Source organism: Balaenoptera acutorostrata, chromosome 9 (assembly GCF_949987535.1).
Source record: "Balaenoptera acutorostrata chromosome 9, mBalAcu1.1, whole genome shotgun sequence".
Taxonomy (NCBI): domain Eukaryota; kingdom Metazoa; phylum Chordata; class Mammalia; order Artiodactyla; family Balaenopteridae; genus Balaenoptera; species Balaenoptera acutorostrata.
In genome coordinates, this window is record NC_080072.1 from 8,219,394 (window position 1) to 8,237,281 (window position 17,888).

At 62.3% G+C, this 17,888-nt stretch overlaps 1 protein-coding gene across 1 annotated transcript; it reads right to left on the reverse strand.

The window, feature by feature from the left end:
* Positions 1-141: 141 nt before the first annotated feature.
* Positions 142-17,419, reverse strand: PLCB3 (phospholipase C beta 3). The gene is made up of 32 exons (XM_007174320.2): positions 17,164-17,419; positions 14,380-14,457; positions 14,044-14,112; positions 13,814-13,954; positions 13,495-13,574; positions 13,328-13,381; positions 13,162-13,237; positions 12,954-13,054; positions 12,267-12,433; positions 12,047-12,193; positions 10,904-11,144; positions 10,615-10,699; positions 10,353-10,539; positions 9,344-9,549; positions 8,347-8,443; positions 8,182-8,266; positions 7,743-7,867; positions 7,263-7,417; positions 7,022-7,183; positions 6,252-6,351; positions 6,058-6,162; positions 5,735-5,826; positions 4,355-4,508; positions 4,234-4,269; positions 3,924-4,116; positions 3,379-3,520; positions 3,212-3,288; positions 3,010-3,099; positions 2,860-2,917; positions 2,493-2,579; positions 2,185-2,404; positions 142-1,101 (listed from the first exon to the last, which is right to left on the reverse strand). Exons 1-31 carry the CDS (start codon positions 17,260-17,262, stop codon positions 2,201-2,203), a joined length of 3,693 nt encoding a protein of 1,230 aa, XP_007174382.2. The 5' UTR covers positions 17,263-17,419; the 3' UTR covers positions 142-1,101; positions 2,185-2,200.
* Between the last annotated feature and the right edge of the window lie 469 nt (positions 17,420-17,888).

Below are 17,888 nucleotides of genomic sequence, written 5' to 3' on the forward strand. Positions count from 1 at the left end.
CCTGGGGCCAGCGCTCCTCAGGGAACTGGCTGGACGCGTAGGGCAGGGGAGGGGGTGGAACGCTCGGCCCAGGGCTGTGAGTAGAGTGATCGCTAGGGAACCCGAGAAGCTTCACCAGGACCTGGGAGCAGAGCTCAGAGCTCAATTTCAGAAAGATTTATTGGCGCCCCCTACAGACCAGCCAGCACTTTGTACTAGGTACACAGAGATGAATTACGCCACAGCCCCTGCTATCCCAAGCTTCCTGGCAAGGGGAAAGCCAACCTCTCACAGTGGAGTTACTGTCAGTCAGTGCTATTAACAGGGGCCTGGAAGCAGGGTGAGGGCGGCTCCCTCCGGCATGGTAAAGTCAGGGACGGCTTCAGGGAGGAGGTGAGCTAGAGCTGAGACTTGAGGAGATGGGGGAGGGGGCTGTCATTCCCAGTGGAGGAAAGAGTAAACCCTTGGAAGGATGGGGGAGCTGCAGAGGCCAGGCTTCTCAAGGGTCAGAATGTCATGCCCAGGAGCTTGGAGTTTAGCCTGGTCTTTGAGGACCTGTGGACTGACGTGTAGTGTTTATATGTGGAGTCAGGAAAATGGGAGTCAGCTGCTCAGGGGCCTGGACGGGGCAGTTTTGGGGCTAGGACCAGAACTGACCACAGAAGCAGGGAAGGCCCGGGCAATGATACTGACCCTAAGGGAGCAGGGCCCAAGGCAGAGGTCCCCAGCCCTGGGAAGCCCCCGCTCTGGAAATCCTGTTTCTCTGGCCTCCCCACCCCATCTGTTTGCCTGAGGTTGCAGCAAAAACAAAGAAAGAAAACACTCAATTGGCAGGAGATAAGCTCAGATAAGAGGCTGCCTTCCTCTGGAGGAGGGAGGCAGCCCGGGAAGCGCCAGGAAGCTGGGAGAGGCCTTGAAGAAGTGCCAGCCTGACCCTGCTGCAGAACCCAGCCGCACCCTCGCTGCAGGGTCTCTGCCACTCCACGCTGTCCCAGGGCAGGAGGGGGAGGCAATGGAGCAGGTCCTCCAGGCTGGCCGAAGACAGTCTGCCATAGAGGGTCCAGGCCCACCCTGCCTCCAGGTCAGGACGTCTTGACTTAGTTGTGGCCTCAGTTTCCTCATCTGCAAAACAGGCATAACGTCTCCCTCACAGGGATGAGGGGGATGCTGCGTCTCCTAGCCCCTGTGTCTGTGACTGTCAGCCTCCCTTCACCCAAGGGTCACTTCCAGGCTCATCCACTTCCCACCTATTGCTGAGAGCAACCAGGTCCCCTGATGGTGGGCAGGTTCTGAGCTGCCCAGCTCCACCCCTAGCAGGTCCATCCCCCGATACAGTCAACTGCCTGTGTGGCCCGGAGCAGCCTCAGCGGAAGATGCTGGGTGCTTGGGTCATATCAGGCAACAGGAAGAGGGTGCAGGGGAGGCTTCCTGAAGCAGAGGCCTGAGCCTCTGTGAAGGGAGGACAAAAAGAGCCCGGGAGGGAGAAAAGTAATGGGTGGGGGTGGGGTGGGGGTGTAGGAGGAGAGGGGAGCAGGAGTGGTAGCCCAGGGCAGAGGGCATAGAGGCAGGAAAGCCTGGGGAAGGCCAGAGGGCCTCTGATGTCAGGTCACTGGGAAGATCTGCAGGCAGTTCCTGGGCAAGGAGGTCTGAAGGTTGAAACCCAGCAACCCTCTGTTGGGGGCCTGACCTCAATCCCACAATGCCCACAATCCCATTTTATAGATGAGAAAACTGAGGCTCCAGAAGTAGCAGAGCCAGATCTAGGGCCCGAGTCCTCTCCAGCACTGCCCCACCCCAAACCACGCTGCACACAGGGTCCCTGAAATCCACTTTTATTCATGTAAAAAAATCCCCAAAGGATAGAGAAAGAATGTGACCCCAACTTCCCAGAGCTCGAAGTCTCCACCCACTGTTCCCTGGGGAAGTGAGGGAGATGAGTCCCACTCTAGGGTGTGGGTGTCCTGGGGGCGAGGCCCTTCTGGCCCAGAGTGACCCACCCAGCACCTTCCCTAGGACTGAGGGCAGGAAGGAGGGACTGGGGATTAAAGGGGCCCCAGGAGGGTGAAGGAAGGGAGTTAGTGTGGGGTGCTCGCCCCAGTTTAAAAAAATAAAATTTCTAAACATAAAAAGTTTTTTTTTAAAAAAAGCATTTAGTGTCTTAGCCTCCTGCCCTCCTCCCAGTGCCCACCCTGGCCTGGTGGCCACCTCTTGCTCAGCCAGTTCAGAGCTTCGTAGTCTCCTCTTGGCTCTCCGAATCAGCGCCAGACAGGTGCCCACTGCTCCCAGGCGCGTGACCATTGCTGGCACAGGCCACCAGATGCCCGTCCCCCAGTCCCTCCGGCGTCTCGCCCAGCAGGCTCCAGCGGATCTCCTGGGGCAGCCTCTCCCGCTGCTCCTGACACTCCTGGGCCAGCTGGGCCAGCAGCTGCAGGAAGAGGAGTATCACAGGCAAAGCCAGGCCACCCGGCGCTCTGCCTAGCTGCTGCCCGCCTGCCCCTCATCCAAGGCCTCACCTTGGGCTCCTCTTCTGTCAGCTGTTGGAGAATCTGCTGCTGCATGGCCACAAGGCGTTCCTGCCGCTGCTTCTGGGCCTCCTCCAGCTGTGGGGGGTGGGGGGGGCAAGGGCTCAGCCAAGGGTCTCTAAGGAAGGGGCCCGGACCCCAGGGCTCTGCCTGGGCACAGAAGTCAGGCAGGCATAGGCTCCCGGAATTGTGTGGCCAGGGTCCTGAGATGACTCTTATAGCAAACCTTCCAGACCCAAAGGAAAAGGCTCTAGAAATCCCCCTAGGGCAACGTAGCACCAGGCTGGCCCCCAGGATACAGGTTTACGATGACTGAAGGAACAGGGGTGGGCTAGGGTGGCACCTGAGCTTCACTCACCCGACGGATGGAGTTGACCGACTCAGTGATGTGCCGACGGTTAATCTCTGTCAGTTCCCTGCACAGGAGCAAGGCAGGATGGGCTCAGTGCCCAGGCACCCGGCCCGGCCTGCCCAGCGCCCAAATGGCTCCCGGCCCTGATGCCCTTACGCCTCCTTCTTATGTTTCTCCCTGGTCTTTGCCTCTGAGATACTGTTGTGGCGCTTCCTGTCCAGGATCTTCTGCAGTTCCTTCTTCTCCCTGGAGGAGCCAGTGGGGAAAGAGAAAGGCTCAATGGCAGGACTGGGGTCTCTGCCCTCCTCCTGGCACCAGGGAGTATCCCCCGTCTGCCCATGAGATCCCCTGCCTTCACCTCTCGTTCATCTCCTTCAGTCTCTTGAACTGAGTGGTGTGAGCATCCATGACAATCTCCCTGAGCTTCTGCTGAGCCTATAGACACAGGTGGCCAACAGGTGACACAGGCCGTGACAGGCCTGTCCAGGAGGCAGTCTCTCCCCCACTGCCACACGTCCCCCTCACCTGTCTCAGGTGCTCCAGCCTCCGCTCGGCCTCTGTGTCCGCCTGGGCCTCCCTCAGCTCCAGCAGACACTGCACCTGTTTCTTTTGGAACTCTTGATACCTCTTCACCTCTTCCTCCTCCTCCCTCTCGTCCTCCCCGCCTCTGTGGGGAGAACCCCTCTGGGTGATGCTCAGGTCGTCACATGGACTTGGGCTGGGAGGGCAGGGGGACAGGGCATACTCCAGCAGGCAATGGGAGATGCCAGCCCAGAGGGGTGGGATCTGTTACGCCAATGAGGAGGCCCGTTAGCTCCACCCAAATGTTGGGAGCCTGTTTGGGCAACAGTCTCTGGAAACACGCTCTTACAGGGACTTCAAAAAAGGTATCGCTCCCTGGCGGAAAGAGGGTGGGACCCAGACTCCTCTGTCCTCCTTGCACCAAACCCTCCTCCCTGGGGTCAAGGGGCAGTGCTTGGCCGTCCCTCCACGCCCACGTAGTGCAAAACCCCATGTGCACACACATCCTCATATTCACATCCATGCACGCAGGCAGGCTGGACACTCACAGGACACCCGGCCGGTGCCGGCACCTGCTCTCGGCCTGGGCCTGGGCCAGGCTGTCGAGCAACCGGCGTGTGAGGGCAACCGCCTTCCGCTGATGCTTCTTGTGCAGCTCTCGAAAGTCTCGCTCTTGCCGGCTCTGGAGCTTCACCAGGGCCTTGTGGCCTCGGAGCTCATCCAGCGGAGCCGGGGCCACCTCTGTGGGCAGCAGAGCAAAGATGGGCCGGGCCAGGCTGGGCTGGGGCAGACCAACCCTGCAGGAGCACCCGCCCCCTCTGGGAGTAGCCCCGCCCCCAGAACAGGCCTGCCCCCTACCTGAGAGGATGCTGGCAATGAGGTCATCGCGCTGACCTGGAGAGCAGAAGCAAGTCTGTCAGAAGCTGGAGGAGCCAGCAGCAGAGCTATGCCCCTGAGGCCACTCCAGGCCGCCCCTCACCTGGGCTGCTGAGGGAGGTGCTGGTGGGGCAGGTGACGGGGCCTGGGGGCCGGCGGGGGGAGGTGTCCAGTGGGCTGGGTGTGGGGTTTGGGGTCAGCTGGGACCCTGGCTGCTGAGACTGGGTCTCCTGGCTTGTCTCCGGGCCAGCCTGAGCCTGTGGGGGAGAAAGTAGAATGCTCTATGCTCTTTCCAGAAATGCTGTTCTCTCCAGACCCTTTTTTTTTTTTGGCCACGTCACGCAGCATGTGGGATCTTAGTTCCCCGACCAGGGATCGAACCCAGGCCCACAGCAGTGAAAGTGCGGAGTCCTAACCACTGGACCACCAGGGAATTCCCCGTCTCCAGACCTTTCTGTCCTTCACAACCTCCCTCAGCCTGCCTGGCCCTGGACTCCTCCTCTGTAATGTGGGGCTGCTGGGACAACTCCATGAGAACGAGAGGTATAAAACAAGCATTTCTAACCTCTCTTTCCACGTGAGGCATGAAGAAGATAACGTGAGGTGTGTCTCTAGGATGCCAGGCCTCATTGCATATGCTTAGGAACTTCCAGATTGCTCCGGAAAGCCTTGGCCCAGCCCCGTTTCCTCCCCTCTCCAAGTCCCCCTCCACCCTTGCCCACAGCTGCTCATCTTTCTCGTTGCTTAGCTCCTGATTAAATCAATGAAGGAAGTGACCACAGAGTGGGCACCAGCCTCTCCCACTAACAGCTCTAGGCAGCCGTCTCTCTTCCCTGCCTGCCGCCGGGCCCCGTGAGACCGGGTCTAGATCTGCGGCGAGCCTCTGCTCCTGACCCCTCCCCGCAGAAGCCACTGCCCGGCTCCCAGGACCCGCGTTTTAAAAGCTTTCAGGGTTTCCAGCTGCCCTGGTGAAGCGGCCATGGCTGAACCCTGAACCCTGGCTTCGAACCCGCTGGCAGCAGGAAGAGTTCTCGCCCAGGACTATCCTGAAGGCCTTTCTCATGCAAAAGGGGTGGTTTCCACCTCCTTAAAACGTGGAGAGTAACCGGAGATGGCTGAGCCTATTGAACAAGAGAGCCCTGAAGCCCCACGCTGCCCTGTACCAGGGCAGAAAGGCCAGCGTTGGAGGCGGAGCCCAGAGTTGGAGGGACAGTGTGGGTAACTGCATGAAGTTAGCGTCTGCAGCAGGCAGGGAACAGCCCCACTTGGGGAGAAGAGCCAGACCACCAGCTGGAAGTGGCATGGGACGGTGCAGGTGGAGGAGAGCAGAGAAGGCTGCAGGGTGCTTCTCCACCAGGGTTGGGCCCAGAGGTCAGCCCTCACCACCCTACCCCACCCACACCCCGACCCCCAGGGGTCCCCAGGGTCCAGGTGAGCCTGAGCCCTGCTGCCTCCTGCCTGCCCCCGACCTGCCCTGGCTCACCTCACTCTCCCCAATGAGGGCGGCCAGCTGCTTGGCCCTCTGGTCCATCAGGCTGACGTGCTTGATGGGATTGATCAGGGCCTCTGCGTAGTCTGGGTGGGAGCAGAGGGCAAGGGTCTCAGAGACAAAACCCCCGGAGCCAGCCTCCGGACCAGCCTTCCCCGGCTCTGGTCTCACAGAGGGACGGAGGGAGCACAGAACCCACCCTCAGCTCTGTTTACCACCCTCAGTTGGGGCCACCAGTCCCAGCCACTCCCAGGCCCTGGTGGTGTCCTTGTCCCCACCCTGCCTGGCCTGCCCCGCCCCAGCTCCCTCCAGCTCACCCTGGTGGTCATCGGGGATGTAGTCAGAGGCCTCAGTGTAGATGAGCAGGGCCGGCAGGCACAGCGGCTGGTTGGCCTCGTTCCGCAGGCAGATGTAGTGGTACCCTGGGAGGGCGGGAGGGCAAGGTGGCTGCGCCCCGATAGGTCCCCACACACCCTGCCCCCCACGCTGCCCACAGCCCAAGTGGCCTCACCTGAGCGGATGGCAGAGACAGGCAGGATCCGGTGCCCCACGAACTTGCCACCCTCCTCAAAGGCCGCGATGCGCAGCGAAGCCAGCGTGGGCAGCACCACCTGAGGGCCCAGACTGGTCTGAGCTGCAGCTGACCACAGCCACCAAGGCCGACACCCAGAGTGGGCCCTTGGACAATCTGACCCAACCACTGACCATCAGTCACCATCGCCACTGAGCCAGTGGTGGACCCACACCTCTGTGACCTCGCCAAAGGGATGACCAGCTTCCACCAGAGCCCTGAGTCAAGAGAACAGGCAGATGGACCCCTCCAGGCATCGCTATGGTGGGACAGGTCTGGTCACTGCCAGCTTAGAAACTGGAGTGAGCCATGCGTCTGGGCCTGAGGCCACGCCCCACCCCAGCAGGCTGCAGAGGGCCCATCCATTTGGGGGGCAGGGAGAAGCTGGGGTGAGCTTGGAGCAAGTCCCTCCTGCCTGGGAGACGGGGTGGGCGGCACCCACTCCCCGCTGCGGGACCTCCTGCTGGCTCAGCTTCCTGTCCTCTCCTCTCACCCCACAGAGGGAAGGGAGTGTGAGCCTGATGCGGGGACCTGCAGGAGCCGGGGTGGGGCCTCGAGGTGACAGGCCCAGCCTTGAGGTGCCGGGGCACGCCCACCTTCGCATCCCCAACCGCCACCGGTGCTCCCGGTTCCCGTCCCCCCACTAAGAGAGCCCGGCAGGTCTGGGCTGCAGCTCCCTGTGCCGGGGAGGGCGCAGGCGTGGGGCTCACCTTGGGGAAGTCGAAGGGCTCCTCATCCCACACGGGGTTGAACGAGTTCCCCTGAGAGGTCCGAGTGCGGTACTTGCGCCGCGTGTCGACGGGGAGGCCGAACATATCCACCTCCACGTAGATGCCCACCTTCCTGTCGGACAGGAACTGCCCCGAGATCACCTGGGGGGCCAGGAGGGTGAGGAGGCTGCTGAGAGTCCCATCCCCAGGACACCCTGGCCTGAGCCCTCCCTGGCCCCACCTTGACCCGCACGGCATTGGCCACGATGCCGTCCACGATGACCTCGGTGAAGGGGTCAAAGGACTTGTCCGGCCGCCGCATGAACTCGGGCTTGAGTAGGTAGCCACTGCGCCCGTTGTACTCGAACACGCCCACGTTGAGCTGCATGGCCACGTCTGGGGGCAACAGGGGGAGGGCGAGGGTCAGCAGGTCAAATGGGGTCAGGGGTCAGGAAGAACAGTGCTGTGCAGAGGGGGGACCAGGAGTCGTTCAGGTCAGATCAAATGGCATCAAGGATCCAGACTCAGGAAAGAATGGACAAGGGGAAGGGTCTAGGATCAGCCAAGGTCAGGAGTTAGGGTCAGCCAAGGTCTCGGCTGGGTTTGGGGATCTGGGATTAGACGGTCAGAGGCCCCTTCAGTCAAGAGTAACAGGGTCATGGGGCAGAAGTCAGTGAGGCTGGGGGCCAGAGGTCAAAGGTCAAAGCAGGCCAGCGCTCACCCAGGGTCTGGAAGTTGAGCGCGACGAGCTGGCAGCCCACGTTCCAGAAGAGCTGGGGCATGTAGTTGGACGAGTCCACGCGTGTGCCCTTGGGGTAGATGCGGCTGAGCTGCTGCTTGTTGTATCTGAGGTTGGCAGTCAGGGGCCACGCTGGGTACTGGCCCCGGCGGGTAGCGGCCCCGCCTTCTGCCTCGAGCCCAGTGCTCCAGGCCCATCCTCAGCTCCTGTGAACCCACCTCCCCGCCTTTGCTCAAGCTGCCCCTTCAGTCCCCCGCTTCTCGGCCTAGGCCCTACAGTCTCCCAGGCCTGCTCAAAACCCAGAGCGGGGTGCTAGAGCATCAGGATCCTGCGCAGGTGCTACGGGTGGGGTCAGAACAATCTGAGCCAGCCTCCGAGGGAGTAGCCCCACCCCGCTAGCCCTAGCAACACGGAAGGATACTCCACAAACTCCATGGGGCTCTTGGTCAGTTGCTCCATGGCCTTGGTCTCCACAAAGGATGACATCTCAAAGCACTTGTTCCTCTCTGGGGGGTGGGGAGGGGGAGGGGGTCAGGCCTGGCAGGGCCAGACCCCCTCCCACTTCTCCACCTCTCACCCCACTCACTTCGAGCAGCCTCGAAGGACTTGAACTTGACGGGCTCGATGTAGTTGACAAGTGTCGACATTTCCTCAGTGGCATTGACCTCACTGCTGGCAGTGCCCTGTGGCCCCCAAATGCAGGGTCAGCGGTCCCATGGCCCCCAGCCATCAGTTGGAAGTTCCCTCACCTGCCCCCCCCACCACAAAGGAGGCACTGACCCTCCTCCCAGCCCTGCAATCACACTGCCCAGTTCTCTCAGCAAAGACCCCAGCCTGGCCACGGCCTGTCAGTCCGGGTCCCATCTGCCCCGCAGCCTTCTCTCTGGGCCTCTCCAATGTGCCCTGGACCCCACCTTCCTGGTTTGCCTTCTACCTCCCTGATGCTTAGAAGCTGGAACTCCTCACCCAACCCCAGGGGTTCAATTATTCACATGCAGCTGAGCCCCAAATTTCCATCCCCAGTCTCATTTCCAACCACCACCTGCCATCTCCTCTTGGGTGGCTCACAAGAGCCTCAAACTCAAGCCCTGCTACCTGAGCTCGACCATGGCTGCCCCCACCCTTCCCCACTCTGGGCCCCTCTCAAACCCAATCTCATGATTGACCTTCTCTGTCACCTTCTCTCCTCAAAACTCAGCGCTCCCTCGTCTTGCACTGCCCCCTCCCCCTGCACTCTCTGGCCCTGCCACAGGGCCTTTGCACAGTGTTCCCTCTTCCTCAGGTCTGCTCACCCAACGTCCCCGCTGAGGTCCGACTCCCCCTCCTCCCCCCAGTTCTGCACCCTAACTCACTCCTCCCGGCCCACGTCCCGAACACAACTGCACACTCGCTTCCGTGCCTGTTTATCTAAGGCCCCTCCCCCACTCCACACACTCCCCCCTCTGAACTCTGGGAGCGCAGGGATAACATCTGATCGCGAGCGGACCCAGCACCCGGTGCTGTGCCCGGCACAGTCAGGGCGCAGCAAACACTTGGGAGGTGAAGATGTGCCACCACCCCCTCCTCCTGCCTGTAGGCCTGACCTCGTCGGTGGTCGGCTTTTTGGGGTCCGTCTGTTCCTCCTCTTCCTCATCCTCTTCCTCATCCTCACGGTAGGCAGATCCAAGAGCATCAGGGCCCCGCTGCAAACTCTCCTCACCCAGAGACTTCTGAGGCTCCAGGCTGGGCTTCTCAAGGCCCGCCTCCTCCCCATTGCTCAGGCCTGGGCAGCTGTCAGAGCTGGGGGACCCTGCAGAGGACAAGGCCACAGGAGGTCGGGGGTCAGGGCACACACAGACACACAGGAGCCAGGAGGAGTTGTGCCCAGTGTGTAGAGGCGACTCACGGAGTCAAGGGGTACTCTCAGGGCAGTGTGGCTGGGGGACGAGGGGAGCTCAGGAGCTGGATGGGATCAAACCGAACGATGGTGTAGAGGAATCAAAGGTCAAAGATCAGGATGCAGAGTTATATCCAGCAGGGAGGTAGGTAGCGTGGCTCAGAAGGGTGAGAACTGGGGTACAACAGCCTTGACGGTGAGGGTAAAGGATGACAAGGTGGGGTTCCAAGTCAGGGGTCAGTGAGGCCCACAGCCAGTGAGGGCGCGTAGTGAGGTGAGCACTCAGGGGTTGGATGTAAGCGGGACCTCAGTAAAGTGAGAGGTCCAGGGTGAGCTGAAATTAGAACCAGCTGGGTGGGTAGACTCAGTAGGGATCTCAGGAGAGAGGTGGTTTAGGTGAGAGGTGATTGAGGTCAGAGGTCAGAATTCAGAGTCATAACCTGGTTCAGGGGGAGGGCTCTGTGAGGTGCAAGGTGGAGGTTGAGATTGAGGGGTCAGGAGGTGGATGGAGCCAAATCCAACTGGGGTGAAGTTCAGTGAGGTGAGCACCTGGGGTCAGGGGTCAGAGGTCCCATACTCAGCTGAGCGGTGGCGAGCGGCTTGGTGAGGAGGGAGGTCAGGTTGGGAGCAGAGAGAGCATCCCCAGGGAGGGCTGAGTTCGGCGAAGTGGGAGGCTAGGGTCAGGACTAGGGTCGAAGGTCGGGCCAGGGCCGTACCGAGCTGGGGCGAGGAGGGCTCGGTGGCGGCAGAGCTCTCGCTCAGGGCCGAGTTGCTCTGCTCTAGCGGCCGCTTGCGCACGGAGCTGTCGGGAACGCCAGTGCTGGGCCGGTGCCGCTTCTTGTTCTTCACCAGGATGCGGCCCATCAGGTCCTGGGGGCTGGGCAGGGGGACGCCCGGGGCCAGCTGGTGGGCACGGACAGGTCAGGGTCTGCTGGGCGCCCTCACCCCCATGCCCCGCCCCGGCTCTGTGCCCCATACCGGGTACTTGTCCAGGGGGTCGATGAGCAGTGCGTCCCCAAAGATGGAGCGGCAGTACTCAGCCATCTTGGCCTGCTGCTTTGCCCTGTGGGGCCAAGGTCAGAGGTCAGAGGTTCTTGGGGTGAAGCTGAGGTCCCCAGGGTAGGTCAGAGGCCGGCAGGGTCAGTGAAAGATCCCAGGGTCAGAGGTCACAGGAGCAGTCCAACAGTGCCATGGTGAGGTGGTTGTCTCTGGGTCACCAGGGGTCCCCAGGCCAGGATCGGGGTCCCAGGGTCAGGGGCCCACTCACGAGTCCACGTGGTTCTCAAAGGAGAGGATGACGGGGTAGGGTGAGGTCTTGAAGGCGGTCTCCGCAATGGCCTCCAGCACGTCTCGCAGCGGCACCTCCGTGGTCATGGTGAAGCCGTGGGTGATGAAGGGCTCCTCCTCAGGCGGCCGCCCTTTCCACACGTCCAGCTCCACGCAGCGGCAGCCCCACAGCAGTGCCTGCCGGTACATCTCCACCGACGAGGTTCCCGCCAGCTGCCCCGCTGGGGGCGAGGCTCCGTCACCACGGCCACCCCGCCAGCCTCGCCCTCTTCCCCAGGCCTGCGCTGAACCGGGCCATGCTGGGGACGCAGAGCCCCGGGGGTGGCCTGGCCCTGGCACACTCTGTCTGGCCAGCTTCTGACCACTCCTTAATTCGCTGTGGAACCAGCACCATCTCTCCCCGAAGTCCCAAAGCTGGGTAGCGTCGGCATCCACCAGCACCGGCTGACAGGCTGGCTCCTCCCCCAGGTCTCACCCTCTCTCCGATAAACACCCACCACCCCCATCCCACCAGCCTGAACCGGGGAGTCAGCCCCAACACCCCCATGGCCCCTCACTTCCCCTTCCTCCCTCCACCGCTGCTGCCCTGGAACAGCCTCCATCACCTCCTCCTGGGGACAGCAGGCCCCTCCCCGCCTCCCATCCAATCTCTGCGAAGCACCTGGCATCATCCTTCTAAAAACATACCAGGTCACGTCACCTCTCCCTGCTAAACACCTTGCAAGAAGCCTTCCCACTCACTTAGGATCAACCCAAATTCTTCCCATTCCTTCTGTGCCCCCGGGGTCCCTCTCATCTCTACCTGCCCCAGTCCCCGCCCCACCCTGCTCCACCCTGCCCCACCCCACCTCTCAGCCTCCTTTCTGCTTAAGAGCACCAAAGGGTCTCCTGCTCCCAGGCCTACGCACAGGCTGTTCCTTCCCGGGGCAGATGCAAGCCTCAGCCCTTCCCCCAGGGAAGCCTCCTGGACCACCCCGAGAAACCCATGCACAGAAGCCCACTCCCCAGGGCAGGCAGTCTGTTCCCGGCGTGTATCCCTAGCAGGGGCCACCCCAAAAGGAGGGAAGCAGTCTAAGGGCCAGAGGGCAGAGGGCAGAGGTCACGCTAGGATGGGCTTGCTCACCCGTGAGATAGGTGTTGTGTGAGGAGTTGATGAAGTAGGCACTGAGCGGCTGGGTCATGTCTGTGCTCAGATCCAGGGCCTCTAGGGGCAGGATGCCGTTCTCCTCACCTCCCAGGTAGCGGCTGAAGCCCTCCATGGACATCTGGTCTGGGGGCGGGGTGGGGTCAGCAGGGGCAGCTGGGGCCCTCCCGCCTTGCCCCCAGCTCCCACGCCGGCTCACCTCTCTCCAGGAATTGCTGGTTGGGCTCATACTTCTCGATAAGCAGCCGGGCCTGGGAGGGCCGCAGAGGCGGGTACAGCACTTCATTGAGCCTCGGGTCCCGTTGCTTTTGGTTGATGAAGTCCATGAGCTGCTCCAGCGTCAGGTATGGTTTGCCCTTGGCGCCTCTGGAGAGGGCGGGAAGTGGAGTCAGGCTGGAGCCTCACCAGCCCCTGCTCCAAACCCTCACCCTGTGAGGAGTCAGAAGGCCGTGCCTGGCTCTAGAACCCTCTGACTGGGACTTGGGCAAGTTGCTGGCCCCTCTGGGCCTCAGTTTCCCCATCCGCTCTCCTAACCATTTGGTGCTGCCATTGGTATCAGCAAGGGCTTTGGAAGCCACCAAGTGCTTGGCCCACCACACCATGCTTCCAGGTCCTGGACCCGATCTCAGCTCCAGCCCTCACCGACAACACATCTGAGCCACTGGGTCCTCAGCCCCAGTGTGCGCAGATGACAGCAACCCCGGCCAAGGGTCAGCATAGAACTGTCCACGACAGAGCCCCAGGCAAGGCAGCTCTGAGCACAGGCACAGCTCCAGCACACAGAGACCCCGACAGCTCCACTTCCCCTCCCTTGAACTGGAAGGAATGCCAGCAGAGGCCAGACACGGTGTATGGGGGGCTGGGAGGCAGGCCCAGCCCTGCTCACATCTCCAGCAGGATCTTGTCAATGTCCGGCCGCAGACAAAGCTTGTTCAAGAACCGCTCAAAGATTTCCAAGGAAAACTCGTCAGGCCGGATGGACTCGCTCTAGGGGCCAGGAGTGGAGGGTGAGAACCCAGGGACAGCCAGCCCTCAAAGAGCAGGCGCCCACCGTGACACCCCCCAACCCTGGCCCCTGGCCCCAGCCCCCTCACCCGGTTGAAGTTGAGGCCACAGGATTCCAGCGCAGTTTCTACCCGCTTCTTGTCTGCTGAGAACATCTTCAGGATGCTGAGCAGATGGGAGGGGTTAGGGTCAGTGGGGGCAAAGGTCACCAAGGTCAGAAAAGCAGAGAAGGTGCTGAGGGAAAGGGGCGCTCACTTCTTGACAGGGATCCGTCCATCCTGGTTCACCTGAAGTTTCAGCTTCGTGTACCTGGGGACACAGGTGGAAGGGTCATGCCCTGGGAACAGCTACCTGAACCCCCCCCCCCCCGTCCCCGATGCACCCCCCCAACCCGGCCGCCCCAGGGCAGGCCCAGGGCTCACGCTTTGCGCAAGAAGGTGTTCCGGGAGGCATTCTGAGCCAGGATGTTCATAGCCAGCTTGAACAGCTCCTCGGACCAGACCTGAGGTGTCAGGATCCAGGGGGAGGGGGTGAGGGGGGCACAGAGGGGCTGGCCCAGCCACAGCCCATGCCCAGAACTAGGTCTGGCACGCACTAAGTGCTTAAATACCACTTTGTCAGAGGATGATTAAAAACAGGGGCAGAGGTCAGCCTAGTACACAACAGGTGCCTACTAAGTGATGGCTGACTCAGCAAGTGAGGCTGTAGCTCCCCCAGGCCGAGCCATCAATCCTAGCCCACCTTGGCTGTGTCATCCTGCACGGCCATGAAGTTCAAGAACGATGTATTCACCGGGTCTGGCCCGGCCACCACTGTTATCAACTTCTCCTCCAACCGGGCATCAGGGCCCCCAAAGCCCAACACCTCCCGAATCTTGGGGTCCTGAGAAGGTGAAAGCCAAGGGTGAAGAGGGTTGTCCCCATCCCCCACAGCCTCACTCCCATCCTGAGTCCTGGGCCCCCATCACTCACCTTGGGTAGGCGGGCATAACGGCCTGTCCTCGTGTCCCTGATGGAACTGATATCCAGCGTGTCCACCTCCTGGGGAAACCAGATGCCAGGGGAGGTCTGAGAGGCTACAGGGTGACAGCTGGGAGCCCCCAAGCTCCCCACCCAGGCCAGGGAGTGTCCACCCCCTGCTGGAGCCCCAGCCTCAGCCCCCGCCCTTAGCACTTCCTGTCCAGGGAACCGTGGGAGAGGTCAGGCAGCAGCGGGGCCCCACCCCCATGGGCGGGGGCTGGGGGTGGTTTCGGGGGTCTGGGGTGGGAGCCCTAGACCTGAGCAAACTGCACCAGCACCCGCCCTCACCATGTTGGGTCCTGTCCAGTACAGGAAGAAGCCACTGGGGTCCACGCGCAGAGTTACCAGGTTCTGACTGGAGGCCTCCTGGGGATGAGATAGACGGCAGGGGTCAGGGGGTGAGGGCTGCCGCCCAGGTTTGGTCCCTGGACCCCCTGGGGCCATACCTATTCCCCCCCCCCGCCCCAGTCTTTCTCTCAGTGAGCGAAGACGAAGCCTCAGCCAGCCCACAGGTCCTCTGTGGCTCCCTCGAGTCCTCAGGACAAAGCTGAGGTCCTAGTCCCCTCCCAGCCCCACTGCTCTCTTGCCCTAAGACTCTGTCACATGGACCACTAACTACCCTTTCCCCACCTCCAGTCTTTGCATCATTGCTCCTTTGCAAGGATATTCTCCCTTCCTTCTCTATCCCCGAAATCTGACCTGCCTCCTTGGGGAGGCCTCCCCAGACCCCAAGCCTGGGCTCAGTTTCCTCATAAGGTCTGAGAGCTCCCTGGTGGCTGAAGCACTCACAGCCCCCTTGGGAATATTTATGGAATGAAAGAAGAGGGTTTGGACGCCTGACCCCCATGGTCCTTCTGTGTCCCTCGGGTCCCCATGAAGACCAGCCGCCCCTTACGTCTGCTTCAAAGTCCATCACACCCCCCAACCCTGCGCCCCACTGGAGCCTCACAGCTTCGAGGCTCGCCCCATCCTACAGAGCACAGACTAAGTCCCCTCGGAAGGGGACTCACCCTGCCCTCAGGACTAGACAGTGAATTCTGTTCTCGCTCCAACAGCCCTGGCTGGCAGGAGGGTAGAAAGGGGTGCACTGGCCCCATTTTCTGAGGAGGGCCACCCTGTGTGACTCAGGACCAGCAGCAGTGGGGGAGGGGGTGGTGTCATCAGAGGCTTAGACTCGGCCAGGGCCCAAGTGACCACGTGGCCCCAGGTAGAACTCTCCTGCCCCAGGCCAAGAGAAGACGCTGCCTCACCTTGGTGCCACCCCAAGCTGCTGCTCACTGGTGGACGATCCGTAACAACAGCTCACCCTGACACCGCCCCTACTGCTTGCCAGGTACGGGTCTAAGCGCTCAATATCTAGGTGCTCACTTAGTCCTCCTAACAACCTACGAGGTTTGCACTCTTGTTCTTCCCATCTTACAGGTGAGGAGACTGAGGCACAGAGAGACTACCTAGTTTGCCTAACGTCAAGAAGAGGAGCCAAGATTTGCATGCACGCAGTATGGCTCCAGAGTCCCGAGGTTTGGGAAGCAGGGAACCAGGACCCCTGCCAGACTCCCAGCTCCTGACCTCAGCCACAACCCCACTGTGGGGCCTGGGATTAGCCTCCATTCTCCAGACTCAGTTTTCATCTTCTGGAGAACGGGGACTGCACTAGCCCCGCCCATCTCAGCCTTTACTTACAAAGGACAGGAGGTTGATCTGGGGGCCGAGGGGATAGGAGGCTTGGGAACTGTTGGGATGCTTGGGCCTCCCCACCTCACTGTGCTGACACCCATCCTCAGCCCCTCTCTGGGATTACCAACCCTGCCCTGGGCTCAGGGCCCCCCAGGAGTGTGAGGAGGGGGGAGTTCTGTGGGTACTGCCTCCAGGGCCTCCCTCTCCCCCTTCTCAGGGGTCTGGTCTTCAAAGGCAGCCCAGGCCCCAGGTTCTCAGGCCCCAAGTCCCTGTCAGCAACCCCCACCCCACCCCCAGGGCCCTCTCCCTGTTCCCACTTCCTTATTTGGGTTTATCACACTGGAAGGAAAAGGAGAAACTTTTTCCTTCAAGCCGGCCTGGGGGGAGGGGTCTCCCCTAGCCCCAGGGGCGCCGGGGCACCCCTCTATGGCACACCTGTTACCTCAGGCCACGCCCCCAGCCCCTCCCCCCAGCTCCCACGCCTACCCGCCCCACCCAGCCGGAAAGGAGCCGAGTCTTCCAGGCCTCCGGCCTGCCCGGGAAGGAGCAGCAAGGCAGCTCAGGCAGGCGGGGGGGAAAGCCCCGGGGAAGGAGGGGCCCAGGGGGCAGAGGAGGGGGCGGTGTGAAAACGAGGGTGAGGTGCAGGACAGCTCGCAGAGCCGCAGGTGGGAGCGGGGCCTCTGGGAAGCTCCAGGGGCAGGTCAGGTAAAGGGGGGGGAGGGGGAGTCAGGATCTATTGGGGTTCAAAGTCCCGATGCTAAGAAGTGGAGAGCAAAGTTCCCCCGGGGTGGAGGAACTTGGGGGGAGCACAGTCTCCACTAGGGGGGTGACTTGGTGCTCCCACCTGAGCAGCGAGCTGGGCTGGGATCCAGAAGCAGGGCAAAGGGGTGCCAGCCAGAATAGGGTGAAAAAGTGATGAATGGAGAAGAATGTTCAGACTAGGGCACTGGGAAGAGTAGGGTCCCAGAGGCACCCACTCAGAATGGGGGTACACTGAACCAGACTGGGGGCTATGGTTCTTGAGCCAGACTGTCCAGTGCCGGGCAGGGGTCTGGGGACCAGGCCAGGGTTGGGGGAACCAGAATTAGACCGGCCGGGAGAGGTGAGAAGAGCCAGAGAAAAGTGAGGGGCTGGAATTTATTGGGGTTCGAAATCTCTGGGCCAAGGAATGAATGCCAAATTTTCCGCAGATGAGGGACTGGAGTGGGGGGTGGGGGACAGAGTCTTCATTACGAGGACGACTGGGGACTCAAGTTTCCGGAGCGCAGCCAGGCTGGGATGGGGGGTGGGGGGGGCGGTGGCCAGGCCAGTCTGGGCTGGGGGTCCCCGGCGTCTGCCGGAGCTGGGGCGAGGGAGTCCCCGGATCTGGGCGGAGCAGGGGGCCCCTGCACTTACCTCGTCCCATTTGATGAACTTACTCCCGCGCCGCAGGGTCTCCACGACGGTGGGCGGCTCCAGCTGCAGCGCGTGGACGCCGGGCCTGGCGCCCGCCATAGCTGGGCCGGGGGCGGGTCGGGGACCCACGGAGCCCCGACGGGGACCCGACGGCGCCGCTGCTCCCTCCGCGCGCTCCCGCGCGGCCCGCTCCGGCCCGGCGGCGTCACCGCCCGCCCGCCAGTCTGTCCGGGACAGACCAGAGAATCGGCGGGGCCCGGCCGGGGCGGGGCGGGGGCGGGACCGCAGCGGCACCGCCCCCTCCCCCGGCGTCGGGCCCGCCCGCCCCGCGTCGGCTCCCCCTGGCGGCCGGGGTGGCGACTGCAGCCAGAGGAGGGATGGGGCAGAGGCACGCCCGGACTGGGGCACTTCGCTGGGGGTGGCTCAGCTGAACCCGCCCCGGGTTGGAGGAAGGCGCTTCGGGGCGGGGAGGCTGTTGGGGTGCAGCTGGAGGGACTGCGTGCAGAGGGCGCTGCCGAAGACCGGCCGGGGTCGGCCCGCTAAGGTTTCTGAGGGGCAGGGGCGGGGGGTACTACCGGAGAGCAGGACTTGGGCCTGGGGGCGCAGAGACCTGCCACCCACCCCACTCCTGCAGCACTTAGCTGAGCGCTGGAAAAGACACTCCCACCCCCTTCTCTGCCCTCACTTCGCCTCACCCCCTTCTGCAGCAGCTCGGTACCCGCCCC

Coding starts and splice junctions, on each gene's coding strand:
- PLCB3 (XM_007174320.2), bottom strand. CDS start 17,262: ATGGCGGGCGCCAGGCCCGGCGTCCACGCGCTGCAGCTGGAGCCGCCC. Junction 13,055..13,161: donor GTGGCCTCAACTTCAACCGG/GTGAGGGGGCTG, acceptor CCTGGCCCCTAG/AGCGAGTCCATCCGGCCTGA. Junction 9,550..10,352: donor GCCCTCCTCGCCCCAGCTCG/GTACGGCCCTGG, acceptor TGTCCTCTGCAG/GGTCCCCCAGCTCTGACAGC.